This window comes from Misgurnus anguillicaudatus, chromosome 5, assembly GCF_027580225.2.
Source record: "Misgurnus anguillicaudatus chromosome 5, ASM2758022v2, whole genome shotgun sequence".
In the NCBI taxonomy this organism is placed as follows: domain Eukaryota; kingdom Metazoa; phylum Chordata; class Actinopteri; order Cypriniformes; family Cobitidae; genus Misgurnus; species Misgurnus anguillicaudatus.
Window position 1 is genome coordinate 39,911,029 of NC_073341.2, and position 18,131 is coordinate 39,929,159.

General features: G+C 37.7%; 1 protein-coding gene across 3 annotated transcripts in view; it reads left to right on the forward strand.

Annotated features, from left to right (window-relative positions):
- The first annotated feature begins 476 nt into the window (after positions 1-476).
- The window catches only part of kcnd1 (potassium voltage-gated channel, Shal-related subfamily, member 1), a 94,846-nt gene continuing 77,191 nt past the window's right edge, over positions 477-18,131 (forward strand). The window contains exons 1-3 of one of the 3 annotated variants that reach the window (XM_055168526.2): positions 477-672; positions 6,255-6,354; positions 9,062-10,876. In XM_055168526.2, coding sequence (XP_055024501.1) covers positions 9,762-10,876 — 1,115 coding nt within the window. In that variant the 5' untranslated portion in view covers positions 477-672; positions 6,255-6,354; positions 9,062-9,761. Of the gene's footprint in view, positions 673-6,254; positions 6,355-7,923; positions 8,224-9,061; positions 10,877-18,131 lie in introns of those variants that run through there. The other 2 variants (XM_055168527.2, XM_055168525.2) reach the window with 2 other exon arrangements.

An 18,131-nucleotide genomic window follows, 5' to 3' on the forward strand; every position in this document is an offset into this window, starting at 1 on the left:
TTAGAATAATAAAAATATTTAATATTTTAATTAATTTTTAGTTTGGATATTGCACCACGAATGCTTCGAGCGAGAGAGAGAGAGAGAGAGAGAGAGAGAGAGAGAGAGAGAGAGAGAGAGAGAGAGAGAGAGAGAGAGAGATTCTCTTATTTAACTTTATATTTCTATAACTTACTATTTCACTTTTAATTTTGCACTATAAGGCCTATACTTTGTTTTACGTTGTTGGATCGGACATTGACCTTCTAGTAAGTTTGATTGATCGTTGAGTTTCAAAATCACCCGCGATAAACGGCAATACAGCAGGCTTGTTCGACTTCATGCGGCGCAGAAAAAATGATAGGCGGCTGACGTCAAAGTACCGCGAGAGCGATTCGAGAAATCACACAGAGAAGTCTAATATCGACTCGCTCTCGCGGTACTTTGACGTCATCCGGCTGTCATTTCTTTCAGCTCCGCACTAAGTCGAATGCACGTATTGTTTTATCACGCGGAGCCACCGAGCTGTTAAACACCACTAAGTTACTCGATAAAAAGGTCGGTATTTACTGAAGGAAGCTGCATGATTTATAAAACAGCAAAACCTTTACGCCAATGACAAGTAAAATACCACGCTGCTGACATCACGCACCGACTATACCGGAAACAGCCCGCACCCCACAGTCATGTCAGGTAACTTTTCTTATTAATCAAATGAGGATGAGGAGAATGATATTAAACCAATGCAGCCTTCTAATATCAAATACTTTCGCGCAAATTCGCGTAATCCCAGACTCATGTCATTTATTCATGTCACTAATACCGCTTAGTTGGAGAATCCATTAAAAGTCTTGATAAAAACTCAAAAACATCTTTTGGATCTGAGCTCAAATATTTATAAACAAAGTGGAAATAAAGTCGCACCTGTAAACTGTTTCTCTTGTATAGATGTTTAACATATATTTGCTTCTTTATTACAAAATCACTGAAATCAGTGTGTAAGATGAGTAAATGTTCATAATTTCCAAGAATGTACAGTCAGCAACAGACCTATAAATGACATATTTTCTGTCATGTTTGCTATTGATCTCTTTGTTATAGTAGGTATAGAGTGACATAAGGTTTGTAACTCAAATAGCATTGAAAAAGTCTATTTATAGTGGCACATAAATCTGCCTTATGTACTACTTTAAGTATGACTATATGATATTGGCCTCACAATAACATAAACAAAGGTTGGGTTCTTTATCTTTTTCAAACTGAACGAATCTCTGTCAGGGCTGGTCTGTTTTTACACCGGTTTCCTTGCAGATTGTAATTGTAACTCAGCCATTGACTTTAGGAGCAAGCAATACATTTTGCTATCATTTTGGCTTACTGTACTCTGTCCCAGTGTGCTGGAGTTCCTCATGTCAGCATCTGTTTATTCTAGCCTGTACCTAAATCACGATAATCGATCGTAACGCTCTGAAAACTCCTTATGTTCAATTCTCATAACAGGTGCCATCAAATGGGAATTACAGAAGCCACTATTTCTTCCTTCAAGTAGGCTTTAGGGCTAGCCAAGAAAGTGTTTCATTTAAAGAGATTAAAGCGTTGATCGAAAGGAATGACATGGCCAGTGAGAGTGTAAATTTGGAGAACACTATAAATTGGCAATCCAGTTTGGTGTGGATGCAGTGTTGTTTGATAAGTAAAAAAAAGTTTGATTTCACTCCTTGATTTCTTTCATAGATATATACACTAGATGTCGCCTTGGGGTTCTGAGCATGCGTCAAAACCGCCGCCATCTTAGAACAGGGGTCTTGCCATAGGAAGTAGCTAGGTAACGCTGCTATCTCCGCCTGTAATTCGAATTCATGGACGATTCCGGACTTTTGTGCTGCGTATGGATATTAGGGCTTCTAGCACTATGCATTATAGTTAGAAAAGTAGATTTTCAAAATATCAAAACTAAAAAAAAATTCTGGACTCAATGCTAAATACATGTCTGACTGTTGGAACGAACCAAAAGAAAACCTAGAAAATAGCATTCATGACGATTTATGGTGATTTTATTTCCGTAACACCATTGCCTACAATGACGCTGATGCGGGGCTCCCCTGTTTCAAGATGGCGGCTCTCTTTGACGCATTCGTTCCAATGAACTGCCGTAGCCGTAGGCAACATCTAATGTACATATCTATGGATTTCTTTGACAGGATCTTACTTGGTCAATATTAAATATCAAGATGAATTTAGTTGAGTTTCCACAGTCAGGATCGCAATTTCTTTTTTTTCTAGTTATATAGATTTCAGTGGAGGCATGAGCATTGCAGCGCCTGGCCTGAAGTTAACTTCTGGTCTGTGCTTGTTTATCGTTTTGCAACTAAGCTGACCTCTGGAAAAATACTGGAAACAACAAAATTTTATTAAAGGGGACAGAGAATGAAAAATCATTTTTACCTTGTCTTTGTTGAATAATGGTAGTCTACCCACATTCACAAACTTAAAAAAGTGCTAGACATGCTAAATATCTCAGTCTCATAGAAATTCCTCTTTTAGAAATGTCAGACAGAAAACAGCCCAATCTGAAAAACTGATGCTTATGACATCACAGGCATCTAACTGCCCCTCCACTTTAAAATAATTGGCTACATTTTTTGAGTGGCAGCAAAGTCAGCCAATCAGTAATGAGATTGCAAGTTAAGCCAGTAGGGGGAGCCAAATAGGTGCAAAACCACTTGTTTAAAATCCCCTACCCTAATAGAGCTATCTGAGAGAGGTTTTTAGGAAGCTTTTAAGGCATTACAGACCCAAACAAAAACTTTTTTGTCTACATGTCACATCACAGAACAAGGATAAATACTCCGTTCAATCATTCTATGTCACCTTTAAAAATACCTTAATTTTGCAAACTTGAGGTGGTTTTGATTTTTGCGAAAAGAGTTAATAATGCAAATAATAGGAGATGGAAGCACATTTGCCGAATTAATTCTGACATACAGTAGCGAAAATTAAACCCACAGGACTGACCGTCAAGCTCTCTCTTTGCTCATAGTGCCTTTATCAAAAATTCTGCATTTCTTCTTTTGTGCACAGCATCAGTTTGGCAATTACAAGCTGCACTGCTTATAAATTAATAACTTGCCCTATCGTGACTGTATGCAGTCCTGTCTCCATTTTCTAAGTGGGCCTTGTTCTAGTTACTGATGGTTACCAATACTACCATCATTCGCTTGAACAACTTGATGGAAACATACCTAATTTGCATTTGTTTGTTTTTCTTTTTTTCGTATTTTGAAAAGATTCGCTCCACGTCGTTTGGATTGAAACCCAACTACTGAGCATGAATTTTCACTGTGCAAATTTGGCTGCGTATAATTTTACACAGTAACGTTAGCTCAGTGTAATGGTTGATATGCTTCAGCTTAACTAGCTATGATTTGAATTACGGGCATAATTTATTTATTTATTTTGCTTGTTATTAAAATCTTCGCTATAGGGCCTCTGTTGTTATTGATTCTTTGCGAAAGTTTACCGGAAGTTTGTGCCACAAAAGCTTTTTGCTTATGTTGTTGCCACTGAAACTGTAGACCCTTTTAGTGCCGACTTCACGAGTACGTCACTGCGCTAGTTGGAGCCAAAACAAAAGGAAAACTGTTAGCGGCCAATACAAACCACAGTCCACTACATAAGGAACGCAAATGTCAACTTGTTGTGTTGTTGGGTGCCAGAATCGACAGAGTACAGGCTCCAATTTAAAATTTTATGGCATAGCTGCTGCCACCTCAAGGCAACAATAAACACACCATATGACAGCTGTTGTTAATAGCCATTAAACGAGCGGAGTGGACAGAAACGATCATTAAAAATATTTGCCCATACAGTTAAAGAAAATCATGTCTTTTGTTAGTATGGTTCATGGTTTGGTTACATGTCTAAAGGTTTCTCATGCATGTCCACCTAATCAGAAATTGTGGAACGAGTTGATTGATTTCTCATGTAACACTAACTTTTGTGCCTATTTATCACTTAGTTATAGGCATCTAATGATTTATCTGCCTTCAAGTTCTCTTTACTATAGACACTCGGTTTCTCTTTGTGATAAATGTAGATGTCAGGGCACTCAACTGGAGGTAATCCTGTCACATCGTCCCCTTTATTGAGTGAGCGTGTGTGGTTCGGCTAATCTGGTTCTGTCTGTTAAAGTTAACTTTTTCAAGTAGCATTCATGGTCCTGGACAGTGAGTAACCTTACATAGTCAGATTAAATCAGATTTTGTCCAGTCATTATTAGGGTTGGGAACCAAGAACCGGTTCTTATCCAGAACCAGTTCTGTATTTTAAAATGATCTGGAACAGCACAGAATTCTTAAGTTTTGGTTCTAAAAGCGGTTCCGATGGGATGCGATGCACGGGCAAAGCGTGGGAGCAATCACTTTAAATAGCCATGTCTTACCTCATGAATATTAATTACATTAAACCTAAGGGTGTCACGATTTCGATTTTAAATAGAAATTGATCGAAATTAAGTGACAACCTCGAACTTCGAATTAAAAAATGGGATTGTCGATGCTGCCACGCCCCCATGTCATTTCTGGGCGGCTTGGAAAGCGGGAAAAAACCCAGGGGTGCCATTAAAAACACACATGAAGCGCTGGATTTATTTCAGAAGCTAGGAGTCCAAGACGTGCGCATTAAGTCCATGTGCGTGCAAGAAGGAATTCTCTCTCTACAAGCTCTCTCGCGTAAAGTGAAGCCCACAAACCCCCATGCATGGAAAAGCACGCAATGTTCATGTTAATGTGAAACTATAATAATAATAATAAATAATAATGGCATAGCATTTTTTGTCTTTCAAATCAAGAATCGAATCGAATCGTGACCTTAGAACCGAAAATGTAATCGAATCGAGGATTTGGAGAATCTTGACACCCCTAATTAAACCACTATTTATAGTCATGCAACCAAATTAACTTAGCACAGAAAACACTTAGTTATACTTTGCATAAGGGTCTTATCTAGCGAAACAATTGTCATTTTTGACTAGAAAAATTTAAAATATACACTTTTAAACCACAACTTCTCGTCTATCTCCGGTCCTGTGAAGCGCCAGTGCGACCTCATGTAATTGCGTAGTGACGTGGAAAGGTCACGTGTTACATATGAAGAGTTTCGTTGCAAAACGAGATAACCACCGTTTTTTTAATTGTTCAGAAATCTCGTTTTTTGGTTGTGCATTCCAATTAATTTCAATTCAACTGCAGTTGGTTTGTTTTGATTTAAACCTTCATAACTTAAAAAATACAGCTAAGTAGCACCATAAAACAAAATAATAACATGATAACAAATAATAATAAACATGTTTTGACAAAAATGTTAAAAAATGGATTTATCTCGTTTTGCAACGAAACTCTTTATATATGAAAAGCACATTTGCGGACCATTTTAAACAATAAACTGACACAAAGACATTAATTAGTATCATTCCACATACAACAATGTCTGAACGGTTCTCTTTCTCCACACTTGTAAATACTGGGGCGTAGTTTCGTATACGTCATCCGTGACCTCTTGACATGAAGACTTATTACGTGAGGTCGCGCTGGTGCATCACAGGACCGGAGATAGACGAGAAGTTGTGGTTTAAAAGTGCATTTTAATGACAATCGTTTCACTAGATAAGACCCTAATGCCTCGTTTGGGATCGTTTAGAGCCCTTTGAAACCCCGTTGAAAAAAACTGTTATGGGTTGAGTTAAGTGTTAAGTGTTGGGTTCCATTAAAGTCCATTAAACTGAGAAAAATCCTGGAATGTTTTTCCTAAAAAACATAATTTCTTCTCGACCGAACAAAGAAAGACATCAACATTTTGGATGACATGGTGGTGAGTAAATTATCTGGATTTTTTTCTTCAGAAAATGGACTAATCCTTTAACTCACATTATTGCTCAATAAGCAATTTTTAGTAAATGTTGTGCTCCGATTTACAGTCTTTTGGGAAGGCCAATATAAAAATAACTTCATCTTTGCACATTACACACTTTATTTTTAATGATACAATTAGTCAACAGGTCAACATTTAATGGCTTTATCTTACAACTTCTGTTAATCTGTCCCTAATGTGACCCCTCCCTAAGAAATTCAATGCCTGCTCTATAATTGAAACGAGACAACGTTCGTGTGTGCATGCGTGTACAGTATACATGAGTGTGTTATTTCATCAAACGGTTAATTCCACAGGGTAAACATGACAGATATAAATACCTCAGTAATCAAATCTCTCTATTTTAGGTGGAACTCAACAAGCCTTTTGGGACCCCAACCCCAGTTGCCTGTATGAGTCTGCAGTAAAGGTCCTAGACAGCAGTGGAAAGTGCAGTCGTTATAAATGGTAAATGAATGATTGTCAGTCTGCTGAATTCAGCCTTTGTCCACATGAATAATTCAAGATGGGATAAAGTACAGCTTGTGAATGTAAACTAGCGCTAGTGCCGATATGGTTTGGTTGATGTTGATAAGATGTAGAGATTTTATTTTAACAATCTAATTTTATGATAGCATGAGAGATGCTGAACTATAATTTAATTGATATTTATTTAAAACTTAAATGTTTTTGACATTTACGGTTTTCTACATAAAATCATTCTACATAATGTAAAGAACATGCAGTGAAAATAACTTAGATATCATTAATACTGAAAGAGTAAGATCACGTCAAAGATTAAAATTTGATACTCCTGATCACAATGAACGGGTCACATTTTTGTTTACAGAAAATGTGGATTTAGAAATCTGGGAGTAGATTTTAGTTTAGTGTGTAAATCGGACAGTTCATTACAATACGGTACATCCCCAGCGATGCAATATTCGCTGATACATCAAACACTTCTTCAGTGGAATTACGATTTGATTCGTTTATCTATATTTTATATTATGTGCCTAGTTAAGCAGTTACATTTTTAGTAACTTACAAATGCAACCAATATATATAACATGAACATTTAATTAAACTATTTGAAAATTGCACAATTTGCAAACAACAAACTAACAAAAAATACAGTTTTTTAAATAAAGAAAAATTAATAATGAGAAAAAAGTCACATACAATCAAGCTTATGATGGCAACAGTGAAAGTCTTTCAGTGTTTTGTGCCAAAATGTGCAATAGTGAAAATCACTGAATGAAAATAAACTTTGCTTACTTATTCATTTACTTATGAAAATAAATGATAATGTGCGATTTGGCAAAAATTTGTAGAAGGAATGAAGACATGGAGAGTGTTGAAATAAAGATATTTCATGCATCATATCGTTTTGAAATTTAACCGATATATCGAACCATATCGACGTATTTTTACCCCTATTACCGACTGGCCTGGACAAAACCTGAAATTATTTTTTGTCATTTCGTGCTTGGATTGCTTTAATTATGGTGGATATTTATCATTTACCAAAATACTATATTAAACAAACACACAAGAAGCTTTCCTGTTATAAAATCTGTAAAGATTTCTTTGTGGATTTAGTGTTTGCCCATAGCAGAGAATTTCCGAAATGGCCAAATATCGGCCAGACCGATTGATATCAATCTATTTACTAATGTTACCCAAAATGTGTCTCCAACACAGACCATCATCTTCATCATCCATCTCTTGCGCAACATCCATGGAGTTTCCTTCGCCAATTCACGTCACAGGCAGCATTTGGTAGGAGTGATGATAACACCCGAGCACAACTGAGAGACACTAAAATAAAAATTACATTCATCATGTGCTACTCCCACTGTCTAGAGAGGTGGAGCAACATGAAACGGTTGAGTTGAAAGAGGAGAGGATGCTGTGTGTGTGTGTGTATGAATGCGGTACGATGCAAGAAAGAGTGCAATGAGATTCAGTGTTACATTATTTTCAGGTTGAGTGAAACCTGAGCCCTGATCTCTGTCTCTATGACCCATTGTAGAATGGGATGCATTTGCAAGAGATATTAAGCTTTTAAATGGATGTGTATAAGTGTAGAGAGAGAGAGAGAGAGAGAGAGAGGGTGAGGAGGTAGAGCAAGCAAATGAGTGAGTGAGTGAGGAAGAGAGCGAGAGAGGCAGCGCACGAATGCAACAGAGTAGCGGAGGAGAGAAAGAGAGAAAGGCAATGCATTACGGTCGCATGCGATATGCCTGGACTGCTGCAGAGCCGCTGCTGGTTTCTTGCTTTTTTGTTCTTTCATCTGCTTTTGGATTCTTCATCCCATCTCAGTTCTGCTCAGAGGTAACAAAGATCTTTAAAAATATAGATCATCACTCTTGAGACAAAGCCGCATGTCCTCATAACTTCATTATGGAGTGGTTTGGCACTTTTTGTGGCTTTATTTAGAAATCGCATTGATTTGGAGAGCTACCTTGAGACTTTAGGAAATGTAAGGATGTCGTGTGACTACTTTACAACTAAAATGAGCGTAATAAGTTGCATGATGTTTTTTAGAGTAGAGAACTAAAGCTAACGCGTTAAAGTGATTTGCTGTATTCGTGCGTTCTTGGGTATGGTGCAGGAGATGTGAAGTAATGCGTTATTGATTTTTGATTGTGGGAGCATGTTGTTCTGTACATGCATTAGGTTGGGATTGGGTTGGGTCACCTGTCCTCTGCTAGAACCATTACGTTGTGTCTTTCTAGAAAAAGTTTTATATTTTGTTAAGGTTATTCATTCATGCACAGTCATTTGGATGCAACAGGGAGTTGCGTTGGTTTAGTGCTAGGAAAGCACAATATTAATTGATTATTTGTAGCTTATTGATTGTTGTTTATTGATCACGTAAAGGCAAAGCAGTCACTTGCTAATTGGGTGGTTGCCTTGTTGCAGTAGCGTTTATTTCCCTACAGCTAAATAAACCACATAAATACAATTTCTTTATGCAAGAATTTGTTACAAAAGCAAATTAGTAGTAAACGAACAATTTTTTCCCAGTTAAATTTCTTATATATCATGAAGCCGACTTTAAACCTGTCTCTGATGCAAAACAAGTGAGGCAAGCATTACTTTTGTCCCATGTCCCTTACATAGCAGACATGTACTTTATCTAAGATGTTTTTGTTTTGTTTTATGACAGGTGTATAAAGTGACGCTTCTGTGATTCTGAAACCTCTGCTGCCCACAAAATTGATCTACCTAAAGTTGACAGAGAGGATAAAAGGAAGAATCGTATAATCCGACCAAAAACAAGGAAGATCAAATGCAACAGAAAGGATAAACAAAACACTGGAAAAACAATGTCTTGCTAACTTCAGAAGGAATCGTCACAGACTAATAAAAATTTGAAACAGCACAGCGCTGCAACAAATCAGTATTCTCAACCAGAACGTGCAAGCAATGGCCAAGAGTGTTAACCCTTTACATGGCTGAACGGTTTCTTTGAGCTGCCACACTCTGCAGATATAATGCAGAGCAGTGAGCAATGAACTAGTCAATATTCATGGTTAATTTCAGGATAATTTTTGATAAATGGAGAGCTGGTTACTTGGCATTCAATGCCTTTGACACTTTAACAGCTTTAAATGTTGTAGCGTCTTTCACCGATCATGAAATATCATTCATATCTTTTCATTTACCTCACAGGATTTCATCCTAGCATAATAAATGTACCGGCAAAGTGAGTCTTATTTTAACGTTCTAGTCTGACTGCGACAGCTCGGATGTTAACTTTGGAAATCGATTTCTTTTTGATGCAAGGTTTAGGAAAGCTCCTTAGGGCCACCAGTCATCATTTTCCATTTTCGTAAATTTGTTCAAGTTAAGCTACCGACATAAAGATGGCCGCCGGAGTGGCAACATGGCTGCCCTTTGCCAGGGCGGCTGCAGTCGGGTGGCTTCCCCTAGCTAAGAAAAGCATGCCGAAGCCACCCGTGGACAAAAAGAGCCGCAACGATGAGATTCTGTTCGTAAACGTAAGCGGCCTTCGCTTCCAGACGTGGAAAAACACACTAGACCGCTATCCCGACACTCTGCTCGGAAGTTCGGAAAAGGAATTTTTCTTCAACGAGGACACTCAGGAATATTTCTTCGACAGGGACCCGGAGATGTTTCGCCACATTTTGAACTTTTACCGTACGGGGAAATTGCATTATCCTCGGCAAGAGTGCATTCAGGCCTTCGACGAGGAGCTGGCGTTTTACGGCATCGTGCCGGATATTATCGGAGACTGCTGCATGGAAGAGTATCGGGATCGAAAGAAGGAAAACCAGGAACGTCTGGCAGAGGACACGGAGGCCGAAATGGCGACGGACGCCCCTCTGCCACCTCACAGCACACGTCGAGAGCGTTTATGGCGGGCATTCGAGAACCCCCACACGAGCACCATGGCTCTCGTTTTCTACTACGTCACGGGTTTCTTTATAGCCGTGTCGGTCATAGCGAACGTGGTGGAGACGGTTCCCTGCAGGCCTCTCAAAGGGAGCAAGAAAGACTTGCCGTGCGGCGAGAAGTACTCGCTGGCGTTCTTCTGCATGGACACGGCTTGCGTGCTCATTTTCACCTTCGAGTATCTGATGAGGCTTTTCGCCGCACCCAGTCGCTGCAAGTTCATGCGCTCGGTCATGAGCGTCATCGATGTCGTCGCCATCATGCCCTATTATATCGGCCTGGTTATGCCGGAGAACGAGGATGTGAGCGGAGCTTTCGTCACGCTGAGGGTCTTCCGCGTCTTCCGAATCTTCAAGTTCTCGCGTCACTCTCAGGGTTTGAGGATCTTGGGTTACACTTTGAAGAGCTGTGCCTCCGAGCTCGGCTTCCTCCTGTTTTCTCTCACCATGGCCATCATCATATTTGCGACGGTCATGTTCTACGCTGAGAAAGGCACCAAGGGAACCAACTTCACCAGCATCCCAGCCTCCTTCTGGTACACCATTGTCACCATGACAACGCTTGGGTAAGTTAATTCCTTTTATATCTCCAGCTTGATGCTTTAAATATGCAACAGCAAAGTCTTCTGTTTGAAAGGTCTTCATTTATTTAATGTGCAAAAAATGGCCGGGAGTCTAGTTTTCCCAACTAGAGTTTTTTTATTATTTGAGGTGTCTTAATAGCACAGCGGTGTCAGCTTGAGCGAATAAGTTTATGTAAAGAATTATATTCGGAATCTCCAAAATGTTTATTTCATAAAAATACTGTAAGACAACTAACAATTGGGTTATGCTTTTTTGTTAAGTGTTTTCTTTATTAAGCTATTTTACATAGATATTAACATGCAATAGACAATATAATACCTGAATGCACACAAATAACCCTGTACATTTCCTTGTTTTTTCATTATGGAGTGTAATTTACTTGATGAATGACTATGTTATGCTTTGTGATAGCTGCGCTCGAGTACCTAATTTGTCACATTTCATCACCTTCTATATAACAGTGGCTTTATGATGCTGAGATCCAGATTTTCACATTTAGGACAACCGAGATGCTGTTTATATCTGGTATTAAGAGGTGTTTTCGTCGATCGGATCACAAGTGGATAAGAGAAAGACATTCACGCTTACACCTGGTATTTTAATCCAAAAATGCATTTTAATACCAGATGTAAACAGCCTCTTTACAGATGCAATCAAGAAGATGATTTTAACAATTTCTGGGAAACCATTGGGATGAAACCAGATTATTTTTGTGAATTCATTTATTATTTTGCTTTGTGGAATATATGAATTATTGGCATGCAGTTGGATTTTGCAGTATCAGTTGTTGTTCACCGTTTGATGAATAGTGGTCTTATCCTTTTACAAAAATGTGACCCACTCTGTGTGCACTGCAAAAAATGATTTTCAAGAAAAAGATTTCTTAGTATTTTTGTCTTGTTTTCAGTAAAAATATCAAAAAAAAATTGAATTAAGATGCTTTTTCTTGATGAACAAAACGACCCAAGAAAATAAGTCTAGTTTTTAGACCAAAACTATCAAATTTAAGTGATTTTTGCATAAAACAAGGCAAAAAATCTGCCAATGGGGTGAGCAAATTTTTCTCTATTTTTTTCTTGAATTTAGTGTTTAAGAAAAATGTTCAAGATATTTTTGCTTACCCTATTGGCAACCTATTTTTTGCTTGTTTATGCACAAATTCACTTAAAAACTCTAGGGTAGTTTTGCTCATCAAGAAAAAGCATCTTAATTTAAGAATTTGTAGATATTTTTACTGAAAACAAGACAAAAATACTAAGAAAATGTTTTCTTGAAAATCATTTTTTGCATTGTGAAAACAGTTTGTGATTTAACTTACTGCTTTTGACATAAAATCATCCTATATAATGTGAAGAACATTCAGTGAAAATATAACCTTGATATCTTCATATAACAGATTGAAATCAAACTTTGATGCTCTTAATTTAAAAATGAGATTATGAGACTTTAGTCTGTATTTCACAGATAGGGTCACAAATTTTCGCTGTCACAACAATTGTACAGTGTACACCCGGCTTTATAGATGTTTTCCTGATGAAATGTGTGAGAATTCCCCCTAAAACTAAATTAACTTTAAATTATATACAATAAGTATTCACTTTTTCTGCTCGGACGTCTATGGCCACTGGTTTGCTGACAAACTTTATAAAGGCAGGCGTAACACGAGCCTGTGGTTCAGTGATAAAGTGGCGTCCCTTGGAGTGATGAATGAAGAGTGGGACGCTGTCACTATGCTTGAGAGGAGGAGGAAGAGGAGGATGGATTGAGATTAGTCATCGTTTGTGTCTGTGGGTTACTTAGTAACCTTTTCTTGAAATATTTTTCAGTGCATCCAGATATGATCATATTTTTTGATGTTGTTGTTGGGTAGATTAACACCTACACATATTTCACACGGCATTGTGATGCAGAACTAAAGAGGACTACGTTCTGAATGGCATTTCACCCTACTCGTTTTGGAGTTTGCAGTATGCATACTCTGTACGTTTACTTGCAGCATACAACCAGAGCAAAGTACCTGAGCACACTACAGATGAGATAGCAGCGGTATTAAAATGATTAAAAAAAAGGTTTACAAATAGTAAGGTCATGAGACAACTGTTTAGCATAGTAATTTTGAAATGTTTATCTTTGCAAACTGTACACTATTTTTAGAAAGTAGCATTCAGGGTTCATTTCACACACTGCATGTGCCAGTACTCCATTCCAAACATAGTCAGACTCATTCATATATTCAATATTAACAGACTCTTAAAAAAAAATCATCTGCCAGCGATCAGTTTACTGCCCCACCCCTTGCTCCACCTATGCCACATCCTAAACATACATACATGGATGTGGACATGATACTAGATGAGTATGAATATCAGATTCACATTAGTATTAACAACCACATTCTGGTTTTAAAAACAGTCCCTCCAGAAAAACGCGATTATGATTCAATGTATAATCAGCCAAAGTCTGCATATTTATGCGGGGGCCGCATTTTTTAAATATGCCGCACTTTCGCTGCATAAATTGCAGATTTCTGCTCACAAAATATGTAGGCTTGCATGATTTGATAATCCCCGCATTTTCGTAGCAAAAGTCATATATATCTTAGCAGAAAGTAGAAAAATTTTGCATTTACTTCACACAAGCGTAGCCATGTCCCCTGTTGTCATGGGAATGTTAGGAAGTGACATAATTACGCGAAGTGAAAAGCTCATAATTGCATAAATATCCCAGATATTCCATCACATTTTTCAAGAAAATGGCCACAAGATTAAGGATTTTTGCCCGCAACAATCCCAGTAAAACGCCGCGTTTTTCTGGAAGGACTGTAAAAAAGTGAATCATAGTCTTTCTATGCAATATGAACATATATCAGATTTGCAACATATAAGTCACATCGGATCACAAGTAGACGAGAGAGACACATTTACGCTTACACCTGATATTTTAATCTGAAAATGCATTTTAATTCCAGGTGTAAACAGACTCTAAGGGAGAAAACATTTACAGATGCGATCAAGAAGACGATTTAAAAAAATTTCGGGAAACCATTGGGATGAAACCAAATGTTGCATTTACTATACACATGCACAGCCATGTCCCCTGTTATCATGGGAATGTAAGGAAGTGACATAATTACACGAAGTGAACATCAATGAAAAGCTGCAAACAGTTTTTGGAAGTTCCCGCAATTTTGGCAAGTTCCCGCAATTTTATCTCATAAAATTGCATAAATATCCCAGATATTCCATCACATTTTTCAAGAAAACATGCCACAAGATTAAGGATTTTTGCCCGCAACAATCCCAGTAAAACGCCGCGTTTTTCTGGAAGGACTGTAAAAAAGTGAATCATAGTCTTTTTATGCAATATGAACATGTATCAGATTTGCAACATATAAGTCACATCGGATCACAAGTAGATGAGAGAGACACATTCACGCTTACACATGATATTTTAATCAGAAAATGCATTTTAATAACAGGTGTAAACAGCCTCTAAAGGAGAAAACATTTACAGATGCGATCAAGAATACGATTTTAAGAATTTTCGGGAAAACGTTGGGATGAAACCAAATGTTACTTTACACATGCGCAGCCATGTCCCCTGTTATCATGGGAATGTTAGGAAGTGACGTAATTACGCGAAGTGAACATCAATGAAAAGCTGCAAACAGTTTTTGCAAGTTCCCGCAATTTTGGCAAGTTACCGCAATTTCATTGCATAAAAATGCATATATATCCCGCATATTCCATCACATTTTTCAAGAAAACGTGCCGCAAGATAATAGTTTTTTGCCCGCAAGAATCATAGAAAAAATCTAAAATTACAAAAAAATATATCAGATTTGCAACATATAAGTCACAACATATCAGTTTGTCGTGCAAACGGCAGAAGGGGAGTATTTTATTTTTTTAATACTCTATGAATCTTATAATGTGATATGCCTGTAACAAACATACGGACTAATACACATACTGTACATACTGTAGTATACCGTTTTAACATGCACATATTATACATGCAGTATTATTGAGTGGTTCTGCGTGAATGTTGTTATGTTATGTAGATGTCAGCATTTTCATTCGCATGAACTGTGTGAATAACATAACCTTCACCTACTGTAAAGTACCAGAAATAATCTGTTGTCTATTATTAGGTACATCAGGAGCATTTCATGATGTTTTGTGTGATTTAAATGCATATGGTGTCAATGAGACCGCAGTGATGCGTATGTTTAATGGAAACCATACAGAACCGAGGTTTGACACAGAAAATCATTTGGAGTATCTGAAAAGCATTTGTTTTTTAAATCAAACATCTCTATTACTGTTCCTCATATTTAAGCTTGGGATTTGAAGGACCTCTTAATATTAAACTACTGTAGGTAGCTTTGTGTGGATTGTTGAGGACAGGTGTGATATTGCATTACAAAGTCATCAGGTTCTCTAACTTTAGCAATATGCTTCTACAGTAAGTTTCTTTGGATAAAAGTGTCGGTCAAATGCATACATGTAAATGCAATGTGTTTTAAGAATACCAATAGGAATTTTTTACTTTATTCATTCACATTTTCTTCACAATCCAGTTTAGGCTTCATCATCATCATCGCCAATTAAACTTAGCATAAAACTCCCATAGATCTCCTTAATATCGCAGTTGAATCTCAGTTAGTTTTTCTAGAAAGGAAAAAGTTAGCAGAAGTTTTCGTTGTCTTAAATGTTTCTCCTGAGAAGGAGACTCCCAGCATCTCACACATGTCTAGTGTAGATAAAAAAAAGAACTATGTCTGTGATTTGCAAGTCTGTGATCGGTCAAGATGACTACATTTAATAATTAATTTCTGAGGTTTCAGTATGAAAAGATAAATTTCTCATCCAAGATAACTCCACAATAACGTTACCTGAATGAAAACACTCTGATATCTCCATTTAAAGTGATGTTATTTTCTCTGGGACTGATTGGTTTATGTGAAAATAAGTTGTATAAAGTAGTTGTTTGTTTGTATAACACAGATCTGCGATGCTATTCGACAACTTTAAAACCTAATCAGCGACTTTTTACCTTTAAGCTAATAACATTTACATAGACTCATCTTGGTGTCTCCCAAGATAATCAAATCTGGAAATATTCATGTTGGAGCAACAAAGAAAAGCAAAACATTACCTCCTGTTTGCATTTAGATGTTAATGACAAACAGCCCTAAGAATGATGGCGTTCTTGGACCTATAATCATATTTTCCAAATATAATTATGCATTTCTGTGGCTTAGAAATCCCAGAGAATGAAAAGGCAAATATCTCTTGTCAGGTTGCATATGATCGCGTAAATTGCATGAATGGATATATTTGTGTGTGTGTCTTTCTATACAGCCCAGCATAAAATAGCCGTCATTTCACTGTCTGTACCCAATATAGTCCAGCTATGAGCCAAAATTAACTTGAATTTGGTTACATGTCATTTTTGTGAGATGTCTGATATTGCATCATGTAAGCAAAGCCAACAGTAATTACATGGTGTTTGCTTTCATTTATTGATTTAATTTCATTAATTTTTCGACTATGAGTTACATTTTTACTGACAGCCCAATTTTTGGCTTGTTTTAGCCTGGGCGTTTGAACTGTGTTTGGACAGCTATTAAACGTCTTTTAAGCGCAAAATTGCTTGCTGCATGGAGATGAGATGCAGTGTCTTGGATAGTCAGACATTTAACATTATAACTCTTTCTGGCCAAGAACCAGACATTATTATAAAAGATTATGTAATGCTTTTGACCATAGTTTTCTGTTGTATTTATCATTAGTAACATGTGTTGATATGTGGACAACTTTGAAGACAATTTTTAGGGGTGCACAGATAATGCCGATATACACTATTATACAACAGTTCTTTCTGGTTCTCGAATCTGATTGGCTAAGAGCTATGCGATATTGTGCTGATAACGGCACTGTAACCGCTTCACCTTTCGTATCATTCCGCCACCTAGTGAATGGAGGTCCTAAGCAGGCTCATCTCTGAATGGAAAAACACAGACGCACTGTTTTTAAACACTCTCCGTGTATCTCATTAGTTTACTAGCTCATAAATCAGTCTGTGAATCCCCAATCAGAAGTTATTATTCCGTCAAAGATCAGCGCTCTTGGATGTTACGTTAAAGTTAATGGGAGAAATGTCTTGTCACATCGTGTGGACGATTAACACTTGGAAAGAGGAATATAAACACTCGTTTTTTTCTGGAGCTATATCTCCTATCAGAATGCGAAAACACCGTGGAACTGCAGGTAAGCACCGCAGCTTTTAAATGTGGACATTGATCATTTACTTTATCGTGACGTGACTATTAAAACATGTTATGAGATATCGCCACTGGTATATTTATAAGCAGCATGCAAAAACATCTCTCTGACACTTATAAAAAACCGTTTTGTATAGTACTGACAAGAACAAAGTTTAATAATAATAATCGAGTGCTCGTATCGCGTTAAGAATAGGGATGCACCGAATCCAGATTTTTTAGGTTCGGCCGAATCCCGAATCCACCGTTTAAGATTCGGCCGAATCCGAAACCGAATACCGAATCCTACTCGCATCCTTATTCCAACACAGTAAAACACATTAATGAAGTAAAAAACGTCAACAGCAGTGTATTTTTCATTTTATTTAATTTTAACTGTACATTATGCCAGGATGACAAGTTGGAAAAACTATTTTGACAATTACAATAAGCCTATGAATAATGAAAGCGATGCGTAGCGACACGCTCGTTTTTCCAATAAGCAAGCAGCTCCTCGCTGAAAACTATAATTAACTTTGAGTGAGAAGCTCCGCTCGACAATGTCAGTTTTCACACGGCCGTCCAATTACAGTGGAGGAGGGGCAGTACTTTACCACAGCAACCAACCGGCTCACAGCTGAAGCATCACAGCTACCAAGCGCTCGGCTGAAAAACAGCTGGCATTTGGGGTACTCTAGGCGTTTTCAGCGGTGTTTAAAAGTTTTGGTGTGTCCAGCCCCTAAGGCTCACCTAAAGAATAAGCTCATCTCCACGTCAGCACCCGATGTGTGTAATCAACGGCTGCGTGACGTCGACCAGCGTAGCACAAGCCTAGGGTTCGGTTCGGTGGAAAAAAAATCTAGGATTCGGCCGAACCCGAACCCCGCCAAAAAGCCCAGTATTCGGCCGAATCCGAAACCGAATCCTGGATTCGGTGCATCCCTAGTTAAGAATAAATGAGAAAGCAA